General features: G+C 57.8%; 1 protein-coding gene across 2 annotated transcripts; it reads right to left on the bottom strand.

Moving 5' to 3' along the window:
• Positions 1 to 1,567: 1,567 nt before the first annotated feature.
• Positions 1,568 to 22,775, bottom strand: EPHB3 (EPH receptor B3). Of its 2 annotated transcripts, XM_036850716.1 has the most exons (16): positions 21,117 to 22,775; positions 12,416 to 12,480; positions 10,519 to 11,191; positions 7,996 to 8,151; positions 6,847 to 7,197; positions 6,570 to 6,694; positions 6,249 to 6,408; positions 6,049 to 6,157; positions 5,610 to 5,662; positions 4,451 to 4,573; positions 4,094 to 4,341; positions 3,368 to 3,583; positions 3,107 to 3,256; positions 2,821 to 3,014; positions 2,562 to 2,717; positions 1,568 to 2,456 (listed from the first exon to the last, which is right to left on the bottom strand). In XM_036850716.1, the coding sequence occupies exons 1-16, from the start codon at positions 21,229 to 21,231 to the stop codon at positions 2,348 to 2,350; spliced, it is 3,003 nt and encodes a 1,000-aa protein (XP_036706611.1). In that variant the 5' UTR covers positions 21,232 to 22,775; the 3' UTR covers positions 1,568 to 2,347. The 2 variants fall into 2 exon arrangements, with proteins under 2 accessions (XP_036706611.1, XP_036706610.1); XM_036850715.1 differs by having other exon boundaries at positions 1,913 to 2,456; positions 3,107 to 3,583.
• Positions 22,776 to 22,996: the final 221 nt, after the last annotated feature.

The following is a 22,996-nucleotide window of genomic DNA, read 5'->3' as shown; positions in this document are numbered from 1 at the left end:
GTGTGCAGGACGCCACTCAGCACCGCGTCCCCTCCCCTGGCCGCCCGCCACACCTCGCGCCGTTGACAGCGGCGGCGCCTGGGCCCAAGGCGGCCTCGGGGCTCCGCATCGTCCCCTCGAGCCCCCGCCCTCGGCAGAGTCCCCAACCAGGGAAGAAAGGAGGGCTTGGTGGAGGAGCTCCGTCCCACCCGATCCCCGATCCCCGGGTCCTCCCCGCGCCTCCCGCCTCCCCTCTCCCCCACCCCACCCCCTCGGGGCCGCCCCTCCCCCGGGCAGCCTCTGCAGCGCTGCTGGGCTCCGTGGGGGGAATACTAAGGAGCGGCGCGGCGGGAGAAGCCCCAGAGCGGGCCCCGGAGCCGGCACCGCGCGACAGCCGCGCCCCTGCCCCTCTCCCCGCCAGGCTTTGAGCCGGCGGGCCGAAACCCTCAACCTCCGCCTTAGACCAACTCCATTCCCACCGCTCTGGCCTGCCTCCCGGGGCCCGGTCCCCTGCACCTGAATTCAATAGCTGCCTCGGCCTCCACACCTGCAGCATCGCCTCCCCCTAGCTACCGCCCCCTCTTAGAAGTCCCCTACGGAGCTCTGCCCTGCCTGGAAAGATGTGCGAGATCTGTGAGGCTTTGTCCACACTCCCTCCCGGGTCCAGCCAGACCCGGATGGGCAGGTTCTTTGGAAACCTGTTCCATGCCCCACCAAGGTTTACTGCCCAAGGTTCCCTCCTTCTGACACTGGGAGAGTGACTGCACACACCTCCCACCCCACCTCCCCGTGTGTTTCTGCATCTAAGGGGCCTCTGAGCCCCACGCCCACTCCACCCCCTTTCTCCTTTGACATTTATTTCCAGAAGCTGTTTTCCTAACCCTCTCCCTGGTTCTGGTTATTTATCCTCTGAACCTTTCAAGTGTGCAGGCAGTCTCTGGGTGGGAATCCCAGCCTCGGGCCTCACTTACTGGCTCAGCGACTTTGAGCAAGTTACTTAACCTCTCCCTTTCCTCCTCTGTAAAAAAGAGATAAAAATACTTCCTTCCCTGGCTGGGTTGTTGTGAGATTAAATAAGATCCGTGTATAAATGGAGCGTTTTAGCCCAGTGCCAGGAGCATAGTAATCGTTCAGTAAAGAGGAGCCACACTTCTCCACTGACACTTGCTGAAAGGAGCTGGCCTCGGGATCCGAACCCCAGTGGGTTCTCATCCCCTTTGTCTGGGGCCATGTGACCCTGGGAGCTGACCAACTGCCTCTACCCCCAGCCCCCTCAGAGACAATGGGTGTGAAAGGACTCTGTAAAACACCGTCCAGACTCAAGTGTCTGCCCCGACAGCCCCTGGGAAGGCCTGGGCCTTAGAAGGAAGGAGCTCTGGGGTAGTTTGCTCTCTTCTGTTACTGCCCCACTTCCAAGAAGTTAGATGCAGCAAGGCTGAAGCATAAAAGGGAAGTTGTACTTGGAGAGGCTTGGATCTGGCCTCCCAATGACTCCTGGGAATTCTGAAGGGCTGGTGCTGAGGGACTGTGAACTTGAGGGCATCAGGGAATCCTGCCTTGGGAGGTCGAATGAGAAGGGGCAAAAGAATCATCTTATTGCCTTTATTTCGCTGACGGCCCAGCTGGCCCCACGGCAGGGCAGAGGGCCAAGCTCTCACCCATACTCTCTGTGCAGGCCAGTGCGTACACACACACACACACACACACACACACACACACACACACACTCTCACTCACTCACATCCGACCTCTGGCTCTGAGAGTCAGTCTCTGGGGGGCAAGGGGCTGCTCCTCAGCCTGCCCCTGCCTGCCCTTTTATGACAGCACCAAGGGCGGGGGTGGGGCAGGGCCCTCAGCCCCCAGAACAAGTCCCTGTGCAAACTGGAGGGGCCAGCTGGCTTCGGGATGGGGATGTCACATTACCCCATTCCCGGAGTTCCCTCCTCCAGTTCCTGAGGGAGGGACTGCTCTCTGCCTACCTGGGGGGCCAGACCCCTGCCAGGGCTGGGCCCTATGGAACCCAGGTTTATTCCCCACCTGACCGTGCCAGGACCTCCAGCACTGAAGAACAGCCAAGTCTGAGGTGGTGGGGATCCCCCACTGGAGAACAGGAAGGCCTGGGCCCCGAGGGGCTTGGGAGGGGTCATCACCCCCTCTCCTAATCCATCTTCAATATGAAGAGGTTTGGGGCAAACTTCCTGGGGAGGGAGCACAGGCCTGGAGGAGAAGTCCCAGCTTGGGCCTTCCCCAGACTTCCACCTTCTGGGCCACAGCCGAAGGCCAGGCATCCAAAAGTCCAAAAGTCCAGCCAGCTGGTCAGAGTCCCTGCACAGTCCTTGGAGGGCACCCATCCAGTGGGAGTTGGGTGTCAGACCTGCACAGGCAGCGTCTGGTTCATCTGCAGCCGCATGTCCTGGATACTGCTGAGGATCTTCTTCTGGTGGCCCGCCAAGGTGACCCCGATCCGGAGCAGGTCTCTGCAGACGGGCCAAGGGCACAGTCAGTCCCTCCCCCACTGCCCACCACTCTGGGCCCAGCTCAGAGCCCCCAGCCCTGCCCCTCCAAATGTGAGGCACACTCACTCTGCGGTCATCTGGGCCACCAGGTCAAAGGATGCAAACCCCGCACTGACAAAGCTCTCCTTGTACCGCCCCATCTTGATGGCATCTAGCCAGTCACCAACTGTCGTGAAGGTCGTGTAGTCTGGGACCGTGCGGTCCAGGAGGGGCTGTGACATGCTGTGGGGAGAAGAGAGGGACCTGATGAGTCCTGATGTCAGGGGAAGCAGGGGTGGTGCTGCTGGCTCGGGAGCAGGGCAAGGGCAGAGGCAGAGGAACTGACCCAGACTGGGCACTGGCGATGACCTTAAGGCTGGCGGCGTTGCGGATGAGCTTGTCCAGGGTGTTGACGATCTGGGAGAATTTGGGCCTGAGGTTCCGGTCCCGCACCCAGCAGTCCAGCATGAGCTGGTGCAGTGCTGTGGGGCAGTCCATGGGTGGGGGCAGCCGGTAATCCTGCTCCACGGCATTGATGACCTGAGCCAAGAGCAGGGAACCCTGGAGTGAGCCACCACTCTGCTCCCCAGCCAGCTCCCACCCACCCGAGCGCTCTGGCGGGCCCCACTCACATCCTGGTTGCTCATGTCCCAGTAGGGTCGCTCGCCATAGCTCATGACCTCCCACATGACGATTCCATAGCTCCAGACGTCACTAGCAGAGGTGAACTTCCGATAGGCTATGGCCTCTGGGGCGGTCCAGCGAATGGGGATCTTCCCGCCCTGGTTGGGGGGGCACACGCCCTTCACCCTATGTCTCGAGGCTCGTCCCCAGCCCCGAGCCCCTGCCTGGTTGGCCCCGCCCCCAGTCTCCCTCCCAGCGGCTTCGTGTACCAGGGAGCTGGTGTAGGTAGGATCAGAGGGATCATCCTCCAGGAAGCGGGAGAGGCCAAAGTCTGAGACTTTGCAGACCAGGTTGCTGTTGACAAGGATGTTGCGGGCAGCCAGGTCTCGGTGCACGTAGTTCATCTCAGACAGGTACTTCATGCCGGCAGCAATGCCCCGCAACATGCCCACCAGCTGGATGACCGTGAACTGTCCGTCGTTGAGCTGGAGGCAACGAGCAGGCTCAAGGGGGTGCCCATTGCCTCCTGCCTGGCCCTGGGCCCACCCAAGACCTTCCTGCCTGCCCGCCTGCCCACCCGCTCGAAGTCCTCCAAGACCATGCCTCATCTACCCCTCTGACCATGTCCACTGTGCACTGAGAGTAAGGAAGCTGCCCTCCTGTGTGGCCGGCATCTGTATATATCAACCCAATTAACCCCTGTGAGGACCCGAATAGCTCTTACCATTCTCATTTTACAACCAAGGCAGCGGAGACTCAGAGAGGTTAAGTAAAGCCTGAGGTCACACAGGCAGTAGGGGGCGGGCAGAGTCAGGATGAGAACTCTGGTCTTTCTGGCTCTGAAGGCCCAGCTCTTTCCCTGCACCATGCCACCTCGGTAAATATTTGGACTTGAATAGGGTCTGCCTGACTTGTGGGAGGGGGTGGTTTGCCCAACCTAGCTCTCTGGGGGGTGGGGGGAAGAAGAGGGGGAGGGGCCAGGGGCTGGCTCTTACCCGGAGGAAGGAATCCAGGGCACAGTTCTCCATGAACTCAGTGAGGATCATGACTGGCCGACTTTTGGTGACCACGCCCTCCAACCGGATTATGTTGGGATGGTCAAACTGACCCATGATGGAGGCCTCGCTGAGAAAGTCCCGCCGCTGCCTCTCTGTGTAGCCCGCCTTGAGCGTCTTGATGGCCACAAACACTTCCCGGCGCCCAGGCTGTTTTAGCCGACCCCGGCACACTTCCCCGAACTCCCCTGCAGGGCACAGAGCACAGACAGTAAGCTATTTCTGTACCCAACCACCTCTGCCCTCCCTCGGGGTCACCACCAGCCTCTCCTCCCCACCGTGCCCCAGGGGACTCACCAGCTCCAATCACCTCCTCGATCTTGACGCAGGACACATCGATCTCCTTGGCAAACTCCCGCACAGCCTCATTAGGGTCTTCGTAGGTAAAAGGGTCGATATAAACCTTCATTCCAGGAGCAACTAAGGAAGAAAAGGTGGGCGTGAGAGGGGGCGAGATCCTCGGGCTGGGGACAGTGAGGGAACTCTGAGACCCGGGATACTGCCCCAGACAGGAACACATTCCCAGCCTCTCTGCTAAACCTGCTCCGTATTCCTCTGTTGAAGCCAGAACTTGCCCCTCCCCACCCCGCCACTGTCCCCTTGGTGAGAACTAGTAACCATAAAGGCTAGACACCTAGGATTCTTCTTCTTCTTTCTCCCTCATCTCTCATCGTGTCAAAACCTATTTCAGATCCGTCCCTCCCCTCATTCCCACTGCCCCCGACCTTGTCCAGGCCATCAACACCCAGACTACTGCAATAGCCTCCCAGCTGGGCTCTCTGCCTCTAGACTTTGCTCACCAATCTAGCCCACATAACTGTCTTCCTACAACAATACTTTCATTGTATTGCTCCCCAGCTTGAGAGCCTTTCAGATTACCGGTGGTGCAGTCAAGTCCAAACTCCTCTGCCTACCTTTCACGACCCTCCAAGGACTGGCCACAACTACCCAGCCTGGCTTCCCAGCAGCTGTCAAACCAGTCTTCTCACTGCCCCCACCGTCGGGCACTCTCCCCACACCACCCACTACCTTCCAGAGGCTCCTCTAGCCAGGAATGCTCTCCCCCACCTCTCTAAACCCTGCTTATCCCACCTGGCTCAGCTCAGCCCAAGGCTTACATCCTCCAGGAAGCCTTCCTCTTTTCTGAACTCTCACTGCCCTCTGTCACAGGAACACCCGGCTTAACACTTAATTGTTCTCTCATTGTTTCCTGTGTATACCTATGTTGTCTTTCTCACAAGACTGACTACCCCTGAGGACAGGGGTCACATCTCACTCATCTCTGGGGCTAGCGGGAGTGAGGTAGGGGCTCAGGAAATGGCACTTAATTGGAAGCAGGAGGGGCCGGCCAGGGTAAGAGTTAAAGGAATAAAGTCCCAGACAGGGAAAGGGGTGTCTCCAAGCCCTGCAGGGACCAAGGGAGCTTTGGGAGGCTGGGATGAGGAGGCAAACTCACTGTATTGCTGCAGCTTCTCTGTGTACTCCGAATCAGAGCTGTGCCGCTGCTTCCTGGAGGGGCAGGGTGGAGGGGAGGCATGAGACAAGTCCGCAGCTCCTTCCCTTCAGGGCACCCTTGGGCTCACAGGAGGGGCAGAGACCATAGGGGACGGCCCAGTGCCTGGTGCTATGGTCAGTGGCTCTAGCTGCCACTGGGTCTCCGGGCAAGAGGCTCAGTGGACTTGGTCCCTGAGGGAATCTGCCAGTAGATTCAGGGGACAGGGAGGGGGCAGGACGAGGACACAGGCATGGACTGGAGAGAGCCTCTCCAACAAGGATAGCCTGGGCCTAGGAAGGCTGTGGTTCTAGGTTTGATGTGGGTGATGGTTCACCTGTGTGGCGAGAGGGCTCTAGGGCACTAAAGGGAAGCTCTAGTCGGCCCCTGGGCCTGGGAGTACCTGAGGCAGACGACAGCAATGACCACAACAGCTACCACGAAGACAAGCCCGGCCGTGGCAGAGCCCACAATGAGGGGGAGCTGCTCCTGGAGCTGCTGGGCACCAGAGCCTAGAGACGGGGAGGGACAGGTGAGTGGTGGGGTGGAAAGTGTGGACAGGGGCAGGGGCAGGGGCAGGGACAGGTGCGTGGGGGTGTGTACCTCTCTCACTTGTGGTCTCAAACTCAGCCGGGTGGCTGTACTGCCCATAGCCAGCTACAGTGCGGGCGCGGACCTGGACCACGTAGCGGGCGTCAGGCCGCAGCCCGTCCAGCTGCACGGAGTTCTTCTGGCTGGTCACTGTGGAGGCGATGCCCTCACTCTGCAATACCAGGAGGAAGGCTGTGTCTCAGTGGGTCCTGACACTCATCGGCCCCTGCCCACCCCCCCTCAGTACCCAAGGCTTTGCTCCCAAGGGCCCCTGACACTATCTGGGGTAATCTTCTTGTCCCAAGGCTTCCTCCTGTCCCTTGAGGCTCTGACCTTCTCAAAGTACTTCATCTCGTAGTCCAGGATGACTCCGTTGGGCCGCTCTGGGGGCGCCCAGGACAAAGTCAGACTGCTTCCGGAGCTGCTGTGCAGGTGTAGTGTTGGCACTTCAGACGGGGCTAGGGGAAGAGCGGGGGGCTCATCACGGGCCCTGGCATCCTTCCCAAGGACCCAGTTCCCATGGGACCCCCGATGGTCTGTGCCCCAGGCAACCTCAGCTCTATGTGGGGGAAGATGACCCAGGCCCTACCCTCCTGTGTGCCCTCCTCACCAGCCTGGTTGGTGGTGATATTCACAGCCGCGTAGCGGGGGGGCAAAGGGCTCTTGCCCGAGACACCGTTGACTGCCTGCACCTCAAAGGTGTAGCGCGTGTGGGCCAACAGATGGCTGATGTGGACCCGGCGTTCTGTCAGGCCCAACTGCCGAGGCACAAACTCCACATTGTCATCACAGCGTGAGCAGGTCATGGTGCCCCCGGTCCCAAGGCCCCCATGGCACTTCTTGCAGATGACGTTGTATAGGAGGTCGTCCCGGCCACCCAGGTCCCGGGGCTCACTCCACTCGAGGATCAGCGAGGTCTCATTCACATTGGAGATCACACCCCGGGGCGGAGACGGCACCGCTGTGGGGAAAGTGGAAGGAGAAGACAGTGAGCTAGGGCCCTAGGACCACCATCTGTCCAGAGTTCCTGCACACTCCAAGCTGCTTCCTACCTCCTTGCCTTTGCCTCTGCTTTAATAAGTGGAATACCTTTCCTACACTTCTTCACTGGGCAGACTCCTATTTATTTGGCCTTTAAGGCTCAACTTGAGAGGTCACCTCCTCTTGGAAACCTTCCTTGATTCATTCTCTTCCCGCCCTCTGCATTCCTGTAACAATTCCTGGGCATCCCTCCAGCCCAGCACTTAGCACGTTATATGGTCATTATCTGTTTTCACATCTGTTTCTCCCACCAGGTTGCAAGCTCCTAGAACAGTGACTGTATCTTTTCCTCCACATCCCTGGCGCCTGGCAATGCCTGGCACCAAAGGCCAAAGCAGGGAAAAAGCAGGACACCAGGCTGCCCCAGGGGTGTGAGGTCCCCTCTCTGGTTAGAGTTGGGCCAAAAGAATAGCAGTTGTAGACAGAGGAAGGAGTAATGGACTAGAGGGTCCTAGGCAGTTTCTGATACCCAGCGAGGAGCTAACAAATGCTTATTAAATGTTGGTGGAAGGGCTAAGCCTTTCAGCTCACCTGGATTCTGGCTCAGGGCTGGTCACTTCCTACCTGTGCCATGTTGAACACAACATCTAACCCCCCTGAGCCTCAGTTATCCTATCTGGAAAGTGGAGTTATTCATAGAGACTGTTTAGGCACCCGCAGGCCGGCCCGCAGAGGGAAGGCCTCGAGTAGGAGAGTGTGAGGACGCGCGTTCACTCACTGGTACAGGCACTGTCTGCAGAGTCGGAGTCTGCGCGGTAGAAGTTACTGTGGCAGGTGCAGATGCTGGAGGCTGGCGAGGTGGTGCGGCTGTTGGGTGGGCAGGGCAGGCAGGGCCCCTCTCCCTGCTTCGCCTTATAGCTCCCAGGGGGACAGGCTGGGGGGGAGAAGAGGATGGACGTCTCACCTCCAACCCTGCAGACACCAACCCTCCACACCTCCGTGGGAATCTGGCCCTTCCCAAGCACAGGGCTCGGCCCCCCACCTCCCAGATTGAGGGGGCCGTGCTGGTACTGCCTAAGTCCAGCTGCAGCTACAAAAGGCCCTTTTGCCCCGTAGAAACCCCACGTCAGCGGACTCCTCCCCGCCCCTGCCCCGCCCCTGACCCCCAACTCTGGGGCCTCACTGACGAAGACGTCAGCTCCATCACCCGTCAGCTCCATCACCCGGACAGCCTGGACTTGTTGAGGCAGGGACAAGAGGGAGGAGGAGGAAGGGGAGGGAAGGGGATGGGAAGAGACCGCTAGTGGGCTGGCAGCAGCCTCTACTCTGCTGGGACGCCCCCACCCCTCCCTGAAGCTCAAGGATAATTATTCCTGAAGATCCTCAAGAACAACCCAGAACAGCCAGGAGGTGGGGCCTCTGAGTTTCACAGCCAACCTCTCTCCCCACCCAACCAGGAGCAGGGCAGCAGCTCCTTTCTGCCCTGGGGCAGGGGTGGGCGCTGAGGAGGGGTGAGAAAAGGAGAGAAAGAAAGCAGGCAGGAAGGTTGGGGTCACCTGGAGTTCAGAGGCCTCAAAGCATCCACGAACGGAACCCCAATCCCCAAAGGGAGCCCAGACCTCGGTGCCTGAACACCCCTTCAGAGCCTCTATTTGGGCCTGGGCTCTGGAGAGTCCCCATATCTACGATGGCCATATAATTTATTATTCAAACTGCACTATTTTGAGAGTGAAAGCGGGCACTAGTAATAATCATGTTAGCATGGCAGGCATAAACCAGGACTGCCCTGGACACACTAAAGCATATGGTCATCCTGACCATATACAACTGCCTTTGGGGAGGTCGTCCGGAGTGTGGTATGCCCAGAGTTGGGTCTGTGCCCTTCTCTGGGGTTTAATCTCCCTCTACTAAGGTGATATTCCATCCCAGCTCTTTTGAGCCAGTGGGAGAGGGGGCAGGGGCCAGGCCAGCCTGGTTGCTATGGGAACCAGCGTGCATTTCCTGCTAAGGACCTGCAGAGTGTTAGCCGCTCTTCAGGTTGTCAGGCTCATCACCCCCACCCCTTTCTCCACTTAGGAGGAGGAAGTCTGGGGGCAGGTTCCCATAGAGAAGTGGAGAGGGGCAGGGCAAGGCACTGTTCACCTTCCCACGACAGCACCCGACACTGGGTCTCACAGCCAGGTCGGGCCTCCAGCCCCCTTACACTGAGGGCTGTGCTAACAGCCAACTTCCACCCCTTGCAGCTTCAGGTTGCAAGTGCCAGGAGGGAGAACAGGGCAGAGGGGACAGAAGACAAGGCCCTCAGCACCTTGGCCTGCATGGTACAGCACTGGATGAGGCTGCAGTCCCAGCTCCCACATTCCCAGCTATTAGGCCTAGAGTGGAGAACCTCTCTGAGCCTTCTTATTGGCTAACCAGGAGACATAGCTGGAATCTACCTTACAAAGTTGTGGTAAGGCTCAGATGAGAGAACCTCTCATGAACGGGTATTATAGCTGGAAAATCTAGCACACTGTGAGGTCTTATGAGTCTCGGCAAGCCACCCAAGACAGGCCTCCTAACCTCTTCGTGTATGAAACCAGGACAAAACAATCCTTGTCCCCCATGCATCCCAGGGCTCCTGAGAGTCACAGCGAACGCTTACATGGTGCTGTGCTTCCCCACGTCCCAGGCACTGTTCCAAGGGCTGCCATGCATTCACTCAGTTAAGCCTCACTACAACTCCATGAAGGAATCACCATTAATGCCCCCATTTTGCACATGAGGAAACTGGGGTTCAAAGAGTTAAATAACTTGCCCAAGGTCTCACAGATGGTAAGTGGCAGAGTCAGGACTCAGGACTTCAGAGACTGGGCCCCTCACCTCTGTGCTATAAATACTGCTTCTCAAGATGCAGATGAGACCCCCCAGGTAAAACGGCCAAGCACGAGGTGCCTGCAGCTCTGGGCCCCACCTAATACTTGCAGAGTGAAACGTAAACATGGTGCTGGACAAACAGGCGTCTCTGCTGGCCTCCCGAGACTCTGAGCACGTTCTTCAGGTGCCTCCTTGTCAAGGATTCTCCATGTCTTCCTTCCTCTCTCTTTAGCTTCATTTTTTTCTCCTAGTATCCTGGTGTTTCTCCTCATTTTCTCTCATCTCCCTCCCTGCACCATGTTTTCTGCACCTGATACCCCTCCTCCCTTTCCTCCCTCTGCCCCAGACCTGAGGCCAGCCCTCCCTGTCTGGCAGGTAGGAAGCGGTGGGTAGGGGGCAGCGGGCGGCTGTGGCCCAGACCCTCCCCAGGCCAGTCCCCACTCACGGCGGCACTGGGACTCCTTGGCAGCTGGCTCGTGGCCGGTGGCACAGGTGCAGGCACCCACAGGCACCATCCACTCCCCGTCACCGTTGCAGTAGAGCTTGAGGGGTACCGACACCTCCACGGCGTTGGCGATGCAGGTGCCAGGGGCAATGACCAGTGAGGTGGGCTCAGCCCCAGTGAGGGTCTCGGGGAAGAGCGCGAAGCCTGCGGTGGTGGATGCGCACTTCTTGTAGAAGGCACGCACGGAGATGAGCGACATGCAGGCGCCCTGGTCCTGGAAGGCCAAGTAGAAGCCGGCCTTGGAGAGCGGCCCGAAGCTGCGCACCTTGGTGTTGACACGGCCGGCATCGAGCCGCGAGAAGCTCTCATCGGGCGCGATGGTGTCCACCTTCACGTAGGGGTTCTCCATCCAGAAGGGGGAGGAGGCCGAGGCCACGTCGCTGTCAGCCTCAAAGTAGAAGAGGTTGAAGGTCTCCTTGCAGGAGCCAGGGATGTTGGGGATGCTGTTGCAGTCACGCACAGTGAACTTGAGCTCCACGTAGACCCGCTGCACGTCCTGCCGCCAGATGAACCCTGTGCGAAGCCAGTTGTTCTGGCTTGACTCACGCACGTTACACACCTGGTACGTGCGGATGGGGTTCATGGCCTCGTCATAGCCGCTCACCTCTTCCCACTGTGCAAGTGAAAAAGACAGAGAGTAAGCACCGGCATTTGCCGGGTGCTCACCACATGCACAGATCTGCTATATTTACTTCACAGAGATGCTTCCATGGTGTAGTGGTTGAGCACACAGACTACGTGGGTTCAAATCCCAGTTCTCTGCTTGTGGTGTGACTACAGGTAAGTCACTTAACCTCCCTGTGCCCCCACTTCCCCATCTGTAACATGGTAAGAAGAAAGATGTATAAGGAATAAATGACTTTAAATGACTACAGCACTTAGAATGGGGCACTTGGTAAGTACTATGTGAGAATTAGCTATAATGTTTATTATCTTTATGCCTCAATTTCATTGTCTATAAAGTGGGACTGATTGCAAGTAAATGAGGCTGTGAGGAATTAAATCAGTTTAATATATGTAATGGGCTTGCACCAATGCCTGATATAGATAGAGCAAGCACTCAATAAACATTGGTTATCACTATTACCGTCACATTTAACCTTCACAGCTCCTTAACAAGGTATTGGGTTGGCCAAAAAGTTCATTCAGCTTTTTCCATAACATCTCACGGAAAAACCCAAACGAACTTCTTGGCCTATCCAGTACATCTGTTGTCCCCACTCCAGAGGAGAGAAAGTCAAGACTCACAAAGGCAGGGACTTGCCCAAGGTCACCGAGTCAGGTCTGGTGACTAAGGGCCTGTAATGTCACCCAAATCCAGTGTTCCAGAACTCAGTGTAGTTGTGAAGGACATCTAGGGAGGTTAATTAGAACACTTTAGAGATGTCAGGACTACAGGAATGTAACAGTCAAGAAATGGAGGCCCAGAAAGGCAAACTGTCTTGCTCAGGGTCACACAGCAAGTCAGAGATCTGGAACCAAGGTTTCCTTGTTCCCAAGCACCCAGGAAGGAGGGAGATGGTCAGGACAGACATGCAAAGGGCTGTCAGGCAGGAGAGGGAAATAGGCTGAAGACAGGCTGGGGGGTGGGCAGAGGGAGAATGAGACAAAGATGGTGTGTATGGGGGAGGGGGGACAGAGGCAGGCTGAAGAGTCAGAGACGAAAACGCTCACAGAAACGGACCATCAGGCAAAGGAGGAAGGTGACAGATGAAGAGGATGGGGGTGCCGCAAGAGGGGGAACTGACAAGCAGTGGGCAGAGGCAGCCCTTCTTGAGCCCTGCTGCAGGGGTTAATTGGCAACCAACACTCGGGAGAAAGGGTGGGGAAGTCTTACCCCACTTTCTGGATGAGATGTCCATGCCAACTCAGACGTCACCCATTTTGTATCCATGAGGGTCTCTGGGGGAGCAAAAGGAGAAAAAAGGTCAGGGGCCAAGTTTAGGACGAAGAGAAAGAGGAGGTTGCCCAGGAAAGGCCAGGACGCCAGACATTGATGCCCACCAGGTACTCCCACCCCCACCCCCAAGTTCCCCAAACCCTCAGCTCCCCTGGCCCAGAGGAGACCCTGCAGCCACCCCCAGAGATGTCTAGCCCCAAAGATGTCTTGTCGGGCCAGTTGGGAGTGGGTGTCAGCTGCTGACCCCAGGTCTGGGTTAATGAGGCAGAAGCCAGGGCCAGTTCACACACCTACAGGCTCTGCTAATCTCCACACAAAGGGGCTGGCAGGGCCTTTATCCTGGAACAAAGGGCCGTGTGCTTCAGACCCTGCTGCTCAGGCCTCCCCTGACTCCACTCCCAGCACAAAGGCCCAGCTCCACACACGCCCAGGGGAAGGGAAGAGCAGTCACAGGCCAGAGCCCACTCTCACCCAGCCTCCCACAGACCACCTCTGGAGGACAGGACAGGAATGCTCTTTGAGGATGGGGTGAGGGCCACCAAGGCCCAGACTAGTTCCTCTAGAGCTAGTTCAGTTCTTCCTGCAATCCTTGGATAAAAGTACTGTTGGCGTACCTCTTTTACATATGAGAAAACTGATGCCCAGATACAGTATATATAGGGTGTAAGGTAAAACTGTTAGGACTTGAGGTGAAAAGTTGAAAGGTGACTCAAATTCAGGTCTATCTGATTCCACAACTAACCCCTTAACCAGGGCACTCTGACTGCAATATGCCCCTCCGTAAAGGGGGAACAGAGAAAGCCTGGAAAGCTCCTGTGTATACTTTAAGTCCCAACCAAGATGTCACCTCCTCCAGGAAGCCTTCCCGGAACCACCAAGTCAGGGTTGGATGCCTTCCTCTATGCATCCAGGGCCAGGTGCTTTGTCACAGCATTGATCCTGTTCTGAGCTTTGGATTTTTTTATCTGTTTCCTTTTGCTTGGCCACAGGAGGGGCCTATTAATGTTTCTGACGTAAACTTGCTCCCCTAGGAACCTGGATCTGGGTTCTGGCTTGAAAACTCTCCTCTCTGACAGTGTGACCCCAACATTAGACCTAGGAGCAGGAAAGAGGCCCCAAGTCCTTTCCCATAGCCTGGAAGACAGCCAGCAGTTCTCCCCTCAACTCCAAGCTGGAATGGGGCAGGGCCGCCCCAGAACTTCTGAAGGCCTCTACATCAACAATGCGGCAGGCTGGAGGTATCCAGGAAGGGAAAGACCCAAACCCCACAGGCTCCAGGCTTGCGGCCTTCGGCAGCCTCCTGCAGTCTGGGTCTGAGCCTAGGATGGTGGATGAGGCAGCTGTGGCCCCAGGCCCTCATGTGAGGCAAAGGGAGCAGCGAGCAGCAGCAATTCACTTTGGGGAGTGAGGCTCCCTCGTCTTCCTGCAGCAGCAGCTGGTCCCTGGAGGGCCCGGCTGCAGGATGAGCTATCCCAGCTTCATCGTCGGTGGCCTGACAGGCCCCTCTGGCAGACAGACAGACACAGACATTTAGCAGGGGGGTAGAGGGGTACGGGAGGGAAGAGGGGATGGGCAGAAGCAGGGGCCCAGAGACAGGCAGGGAGGGAGACAGGCGGGCGGAGCAGGCGGATGGTGGGCGGCACCGAACTGGAGGGATGTGCCGAGCCGGCTGGCTAGGACCAGACAGCCGGGATGGCCGGCGGTGGACTACAAAAGACAGCGAGATGGAGAGACAAGGAGGCCCCAGGAGACAGACACAGAGACAGAGAGGGAGGCTGCCAAGTAGCCTCTTCGCTAGCCAGCGGCCCGCAGTACCGCTGTCCCCGGGAGCCGGCGAGCCAAGCGCACCCCCTCCCCCCAGCCAGTCCGCCTGCTTGTCTGCCCGCCGCCCGCCGCCCGCCGCCGAGCAGGCCAGGGCTCCCACCGCTCCCTCGCGCTGCCTCCCTCCTCCATCTCCCTCACTTCCTTCTGCTCAGCCAGTGCCAAACCCATCTGGAACTGTTTAAACCCAAATATTCAGCCCCTCCCCCCTCCAGCCAGATTCCTCCGCAGTTTAAAACAAGCCCTGCGCCGGCTCGGAGAGGAGGAGTGGGGGGAGGGGGCGGGGGGAGGTTGGTGGGGTAGGCTCTTCGTTTCTGTTTAATTTCTGGGGATCGAGAGAGGGAGGGGGCGGGGATCGGCCCTCGGCCATCGCTCAGCCTTGGCCATCGCTCAATCTCGGCACATTTTTCCCATTAATGAGGAGAGGACTTAGATTTCGAGTCATGTGTGCCTGAGGAAGGGCTCGGTCACCCTGGTGGGGAGGGGGCTTGCTCTCTGGGGGAGGAGAGGGGCCTTTGCTTCAGCAAGAGGGAGACCCTGAGGTGTCTGGGTCCCAGCCTCAGGAAGAACATGGGGGGGGGGTCCCAGAATCCATCTGTCTGGGGGGTGGGGCAGGGAGAGACCCAGCCCAACAGAGCCCACCTTTTCTATGTGTGTGGCATGTGTGGGCGTGGGGGTGTGTGTAGGTACACACACACGGGGGTAAAGGACACAGGTACAGGGGACAAGGACAAAAGAGGAATGAGGGAGCAATCTCCACACTCTCCAGCTGCCAACTGCACCCGCACCCTCCTCTGTCCCACCATGTGGCGGCTCCCCGATACAGCCCCGCAGGGAACCCCACCAACCCACGAAGCAAGCAGGGAAGTGGCCACCAGGCCTTTCTGGGATGTTCTGGCACCGGGGCTTCAATGCTCAGAAGGAAAGCAGCACCCCTTTCAGGTTTCACAGGGCCGCGGGGAACAGCCACGTGGCAGCAGCTGTGTGGCCCCCGCCTGTGCACACACAGACGCACACACATCACCCAGTTCTCAGCGGCTGGGCTCATTCCCGCCACTGGGGCCAAACCGCGACAAGTCACACGTATGGTGGACAAAAACACACAAAGCCACAGCCACCCGCAAACACACACACGGCTTCACACACAGCCACAGTCTGTCTTTCACGGACACACGGATGCATATGGTACAAGCAGATCAGTCTTCCTGAGACATTCATATACAATGAGTCTTTCCTACACACAGATTGGGCTTGCCTTAGGCAAAGACTCACTCTCACAGCCCTCAGATGTGCGGATTTCCTGAGACATATGCATACGTGAGGGCACGTGCATTCAACAGTGCGTTCTCCCTACACACCCAACTGCACACTATTGCCAACCACAAGTCAGTCTTGAGTGTAGTCAAGTGCAAACACAAACACCAGTTTCCCTGTACAGACACGGTGACATGCTCTTACACAGTCACACACAACTAGCATCAGCTGCACACGCACAGATGCCCATTTGCACCAAAACATTCCATAGGAGCATGCAGACACAGTATAAGTATCAACATCTAGAGGTTGTGTAAAGCCTCAGCGGTGCATCCTCCATGCACATCACACACACACACACACACACACACACACACACACACACACACACTGCAAGCACGTTCTTTCTATGAGGTGAGCTTTCAAGTGGGGAGGAGGGAGAGTTAGGAGAGGGCACTGTCCGCTAAGAAAGCAAAGGTACTGGGGAAGCCTCGGCCGGAGGCTCAGGGAAGCAACAAGCCCCAGACCGGCTTCCAGTGGCCCTGACCCAGGCAGGAGCTGTCACAGGTCACGAGGCTAGGGGTGGGGCAGGGGCGTGAAGATGATTCTGGGTGTGGCTGGGTGCAGCTTCCCCAGGTACAGCCCTTGCCCAAGCAGCAGGCCACTTCCCTGCCAGCACAATGGCACCATCCCCAGCACTAAGCCCTTGGGGAGGGGGTGGCACTATGAAGGCATTTAGCCTCAGGAGCTTTGGGCAACACATAAGTTGGGGGCCCAGCAGGAGGAGAACATCGTGGGCACCCAGCCTGTATCTGAGGGCCTCACTGGGCCGCCCTGGTGCTGGGAGCCTGCCACCTGCCCTAGTGAAGGGCCAGGGACACACAACCTTATGGAACTGCCAGACCCCACAGCAACCCCAAGCCCCAAGTCACACAGAGCACCCCACCCTGGGAACAGGCATGCCAGTGAGACCAGAGAATCAAAAAAATCTAGAGACAGGAGCAAGAAACCCACCGGCCCAAACTCCAGACCGAAGACGTTGAGGTGGTGGGAAAGAAAGGTCACGCTCCTGGGCTGGGCCAGCAGCGCGTGCAGGGGCAGGAGGACAGAGGGGCAGGGTCCGGGCAAGAAGGCACACCCTGGAACCCTGCCTGCAAAGAGAGGGAGAAAACTCCCAGTCACCTCGGAGTTGGTCCCCCTCTTCCGCCTGGGGTCCCTACCTCAGCCAACCAATCCAAGGGATCTGTCCCGTCTTCTCCCATCCTGCTCCTCCCCTGCGTGTCAGTGTGTGTACACGCGTGTACCAACCTGCACACTCAGGGTGGTCAGCCCGGGGAGAAAGGGGTCTTAAGCAGACCCTGCCATGGGACCTGGAGGGCCACCTCTCCCTCCCCCTGCCATGGCCCCGAGGGCCTCCAGTCTGGGATGGAGGAGAGGGGAGCATCCCAGAACAGAACACATTTTGTTTTTCATTCTTCCCCTCAGATCATGGAGATTTATAATTAAATAAACCTGAGAGGGAGGAGAAGGGAGGAAGAAGCACAGGACAGGAGCCCAAATGCCTCAGAGCTCATCCATACCCCCAACCCCAGTTGTGGCCCTGCCAGCAGCCAGAAGGACGGATGAACAGCTAGCCTTTGAGCCCTTCCCTGCGATCCCAGCCACAGCGGGTCTGACCAGGAGTCTGGGGGCAGAGAGGCAACAGGAGACCCGATGCCAGGGCCAGCCTTTGGGACAGGGGGCCTCTCCCACCCCATCAGGTGCCCAGATGTATCCAGTCTCCCTCCCCCCACTCCCAGCTGCCCAATCCCGACAAACCAGTTTGACTCAGCACAACAGGCAGGGCTACAATTTTCAAACTATGCAGGCCTGGTGATTCAGCCTCTTCATGCTGTTTAATTAGTGTAAGGCGGGTGGCGGAGGCCTTGCCCACGGTAGCTTTGGGTTAGCTCGCTGCCGCTGAGGCCACAGTGGCGGCGGTGGCAGCAGTTCTGGTTAAAGGGAAGACAGTGACGGGCAAACTGGTTCCCCCAAATCCCTGCTGCTGTCCCTTGTCGCAGCTCTGAGGTGCCAGCTCAAGACAAACACGGGTGGGGCGGGGGGGCTGGTGAGCCAGAGGCCACTGAACAAGTGAGGAAGCCACAGAAACCCCAGCCCGCTGTCCCCTCTCAGCTGCCACCTACTCAGTGGTCACTGCTGCCGCCTCTGAGAAAGAGATGGGTCACACACTGCCTCTCCCCCCCAGGGCCTGCTTCCACTACAGCAGCAACTCAGCTACAGGGCTTGCCTGGGAGAAGGCTGTCCAGCCCCCCCTCTTACATCTGGTAACTGTTTCTTTTTTCTCAAAAGGGTCTCTTCCCAGCAGGGACCTCCTCGTCCTATCTGAGGTATAAGGACCCTATGGTCCAGACATCCTTCCTATCCCACGCCCTGTTCCTGGTCCGCTCACCTACTGGACCCCACTCCCCGGTTCATGGTCCTGAAGGGGAGAATGGTCTTGGCTTGGGGGACTGGAGAACATTACCTGAAAGGAGAGTGAGCAACAAAGTGGGCCCTGTTTCCCTGTGAGTGAGGGTAAATTCGAGGGCAATTTGTGTGTGTCTCTGGTGGGTGTGTGTGTGTTTGTGTGTGTATGCAGGTGGGAATCAATCAGAGGGCAAGAAGAGAGGTGTTTCTTCAACCAAGGAGGACAAGCAAGGACCCTAGCTCCATCCTCATGGAAAACTGATGAGATATTTGGATGCAGAATCTTCATGAACCCCAAGTGTACAGGGAGGAAGAACAACCAGGTGCTAGACAGCATCTAATCAATGAGACCATGAGGGACAGCACCCACAGCTCAAGGACCCTGGGCCTAAATATAACGACCTCAGAGGCCAAGAGCCTAAAGTCTCCCTAAGGCCAAGGGCAAACCAAATCCTGGCAAAACCAAAGGGAAGACTGGATGGAGCAAGGGGGTGAAATCCTCCACCCATAAAGCTTGGGGGGCTGAAGGGAGCTTCAGTGCTGGGCGTCCCACCTAGCCCTGTCCTCTGGCCACAGCCTAGGACACCCAGGTCCACCCATCCCGCCATTCGAGCTCCAGAATAGGGATGGGGTACAGGCAGGAGTCAAGGACAGCTGTCTCCTGACCCAGCTCTCTTCCTATCCCATCCTCTCCCTCCCAAAGCTGGAGAGAGATGGAGGAGTTGGGGGGACAACTTCCTCCCCAGACCAACTTTTCCTCCTCCCATTATTGCGTCCTCTAAGCTCCCTCCAGCAGGACAAGGGTACACACCAGTTTCACTTTCTGGTGCTCCCCAAGGAGCAGACCCTAGGGTAATAATAATAACAGTTAATCCTTGAATAACAATGGCTGTGCTAAGCACTTGACACACATTAAGGATTTAATCTTCATAACAGCCCTAGGAGGTGGGTTCAACTACTATCCCATCTCACAGTGAGGGAAAGCAGGAGTGTGGTTAGGTAGACCACTGGGCTGGGGTCAGTGCCCTGAGGCGTCATCTCTCTTTTTCCTTTCATTCTCACGCCAACGGAAGACCCTAAGTTCTCATATATGGCAAAAGTGAAGGAACTCGTGAAAGTCACACTTGGGAGGCACTGCTACCTTCCTAGGGGCACCCCACACTGGCCTGGCCTCCCAGCCACCACCCACCCAGCCAGGGAATAGCCCCAGATCCCACTTCACAGCCTGAGGGAGGAGGGGACAGAGTAGGGGCAGTGGCCCCATTGTCCTCTTTCCTGGGCTGCTATAGCTCATCAGGCCTCTGCCTCCTGGTCAGCCCCTCGGGTCCTGGGCCTGGAGGCCTGGATGTCAGCTCCCAGCTAGGGCCTGCCAGCTAGGGTCTAGAGGGACCAGCAGATTGTGAGGGGTGAAAAGGAGGAAGAAAGGAAGGGAAAAAGGAAGAAGGGAGGGAGGAAGGAAGGGGTGAGCCTTTTCAGGTACCCCTTGCTCACCTGACCCAAACCACGCCCCCCACTCCACTCTCAGCATCAGCACCCACCACACCCCACAACAAGGGCTCTGGGGCCTGGCACACACAGTCCTGTAAGTGCGTGTGCCTGTGTCGCCTCTCCTGGGCTAAGACACAGACCTGGGAACTCCAGCAGGCTCCCTGGCTCACACCCTTGAGGCAATCAACAACAAATCCCCACACCGGTTTCTCATGCCTGTGATCCTATCACACACATGTGGGTGAGCGTGCACAAGCGTGGGCGCGACCTCGGTGTGTCTGTCTGGATTTGCATGCGTCCACCCGTGTGAATCAGTCTGTCAGCACCAATGGGCTCAGAGATAAAAGACGTTCAGAAGAATGTTTTTTTTCCCCTGGAGAAAATGAGAAAGCACCAGAGGATGCCTTTCTCTCAGAACTCTGTTCTTTTTTCCTTCCAACCTTTAAGTTTACCGATAGTGAACATATGAACAAACCAAGTCACACGGAATTCATGTGTTTGTTCTTAAACTAAGAAAGTGACTGGATTTGTTAAAGATACCAAATATAAGTACTGCCTATAATCCCAATTTCCCCCAAATTTCTGTGGTGTCCTTCCCTCCACCTAAGGAAGGTTTTTCTTCCCTCATTTAATGGCTCCAAAAATTTTGGGAACTGTGCGTTGGCGTCTGCATCTGTCTGTCTATTGTTTAACCAGTGTCAGTGCCTCTGTCCCCTCAGGCTTGTGTCAAGTGGATGTGTGTGAACTCTCCCACGGGGGCCAAAAACACTTGGGCTGTCCATCCAAGCACAGTCGTTTGGAAGTTGGAGCAACCTCCTGAGCAGCAGTCTCCGCAGGTTTCACAGAACCCATCGAGAGAAGCCCGGCCTCTTCCCACCGGCTAATGCGTAAGGCACCGGCTCCGGCACTACCTGGGACAAGCCCCGGAACCTCAGGGGTTCGGTGGAGACCCCAGCACTCGGGGTGTCCTGCTAGAAGGCAGAGGGGGTGCCGCAGAGCCGCGTGCAACGCCGGTGCACACAGCACCTCGTGGGTAGTTGGCGCTCGTAAACCGTAAACAATAACAGGCCCCCGCCTCTCCATCCCCGCAGCCATTCCCTGACAAAGCGGGGTGCACGCACTCACACTCTCACAGATCACTCCAAGGGGTTCCGAACCAACGCCGCCCCTCAACCTGGGGAGTCCCGCTTCGCCTCCACCCGCCACAGCCCCGCATCAGCCTCAGAGCCTCCGCCTTGCCTGGTGGGTCGCCCACACTTCCTTGCCTCCAGGAGGTGCCCAGGGCCCCGCTCCTCTGCCCTGAGTGCGGGGTACTCCCTCAGAAGCTCACGGCCGGGCCATGACTTTCGGGGAACGCTCTCCCGAGTCGAGCTGCCCGCGATCCCGCAACCGGCGGACTGCCTGCCACAGAGGTAGCTGGAGCCTCCGAGGCAGCGCCGAGGGCGTCCTCCCCACCCCATCCTCCGGCCCCCGGAAAGGGCGCGGGTGACCGAGCCTCCTCCGAAGTGCGCCCAGCCCGCATCGGACCAACACCGCGGACCCTTCCCGGCCCACGCTCGGGCAACCCCGGACACCTTAACCCTTGGACGCGCCCCCCGACGCCGCTCACCTTCCAGCGCCCGGCAGCCGGACGGCAGCAGCAGGGGCAGCAGCAGCAGCGGAGAGAGCAGCGGCAGGAGCCCCGGCGGCGGCGGCGGCGGCGGCGGCGGGCGGGCTCGGGCCATGGCCGGGGCGGGCTCCGGGAGCCGAGCCGAGCCGCGCCGGGCCGCGCCGGCGGGGCTGCGGGCACCCGCGGGAGGGTCCGCTCGGCGGGCTCCGAAGAAGGCTCGCGCACGGTGGTCCCAGGAGATCCAGGCAAGGAGAGGGTGCAATCCAAGCAGGCGGCTCCGGGACCGAGGCGGCGCCCTGAGCCGGGCGATGCTGAGGGATGTGGGCAGGTCGGTCCCAGGGGAATCTGGACGGACCGGTCCTAGGGGATCCGGGGCGCTTGGAGAGCTCGGAACCAGTGGACTCGGGGAGGCGGCCCGGGGAGGGAGTGCGCAAGTGGCGGTAGTTCGGTGTGCACAGTAATCCAGAGGTCTGCTGCGGGCCCGACTCGGATCGGGGACTCCGGGTGCGCGCGCCGTCCGGGGTCCGAGCTGGGTTCTTGCTGCGCCGCTCACGTACTCACTTCTGCTGTCCCCAGCGCTGGCGCGGCCGCTCTGGGCGAGAGGGGTGGGGCCGGCCTCCTGCCTGTCATCTCTGAGGCCCCGCCCCTAGCCACCCTCCGCCCACTCACAGACCGCCAGGCGCGCTGGTTCGGCCTCGAGAGCACTCTGCCGGAGTTCAGTTGGCGGCGGCTCCATCACGCCCACCCTCATTCTCTGAGGCCTGGGGTGGGCGGGGCCAAAGAAAAGATGAATCAGATTGGGCGGAGCGATACTGTCCGTCTGAGGGAGAAGCCCGCCTCCTGTCGCCCATTGGCGATTAGTAACCGAACCTGAGTCCGGCGAGGTGCCATCCACGTACAACGAGCCGGGGGCGCCCCCGTGTGGTCTGTACGTGCCCGGGGCCGCCGCCATGTGGCTGTGTTTCCAGGCACGTCCTGACACTAACTAAACTCGCCTTAGGCAATACCAGGTGGGCGTCCTCCGCGACACATCCTGCAACGACGGCCTTCTCGCTTGTTTATTTATTCATTCATTCATTCATTCATTCAGCTGTGTATTTCATCATTCTTTGAGCCAAAGACTCTAGCAACTTCTGGCGATACAGCAATGGATAAGACAGAGGTTTGTGTTCTCTAGGAGCTAGTTTAGCGATGGAAGCAGGCATGAAGTTATCACAGCAGAGTGTAACTTATTATTATGGAGGAAGGACAGAGCTGCTGGAGCACATGTGAGAGGGACGGCTATGTCTGGCCCTGAGGAAATGACATTCAAGCTGAAATGTGAAAGATGAGTAGTAGGTGAAGGAGGTGTGTTTGGCGGGGGCAGTTTCAGGCAGAGCAAACACTCTTTGTGTGAAGTCCCAGGGGCAAGAGAAACATATTTATTGGAGGAAGCCGAAAGAAGTTCAGAATAACTTAAGTGTAGAGTTGGAGACTGAGGGGGGCCAAAAGGAAGCTTGGAAATCGGTGTGGGGGACCAGAGGAATTTTTTTTTTAGATTCATAAGGCCTTCCTGGGCGGGGGTGAAAGGTTGGGATTGACATATGCACACTACTATATATGAAATAGATAATAAGGACCTACTGTATAGCATAGGGAACTCTACTCAATACTCTGTAATTGCCTACATAGGAAAAGAATCTTAAAAAGAGTGGATATGTGTATATGTATAACAGATTCACTTTGCTGTACAGCAGAAACTAACACACCATTCTAAATCAACTATACTCCAATAAAAATTTAATAAAAAAAAAAAGGCCTCCCTGAGAGCTAGGGTTTGAAGCAGAGCCATTACTTTATCACATTAACATGGCTTCTCTGGGAAAGAAGAATGGGAGGAG

This window comes from Balaenoptera musculus, chromosome 4, assembly GCF_009873245.2.
Source record: "Balaenoptera musculus isolate JJ_BM4_2016_0621 chromosome 4, mBalMus1.pri.v3, whole genome shotgun sequence".
Taxonomy (NCBI): domain Eukaryota; kingdom Metazoa; phylum Chordata; class Mammalia; order Artiodactyla; family Balaenopteridae; genus Balaenoptera; species Balaenoptera musculus.
This window is presented reverse-complemented; position numbering and strand designations above follow the sequence as displayed.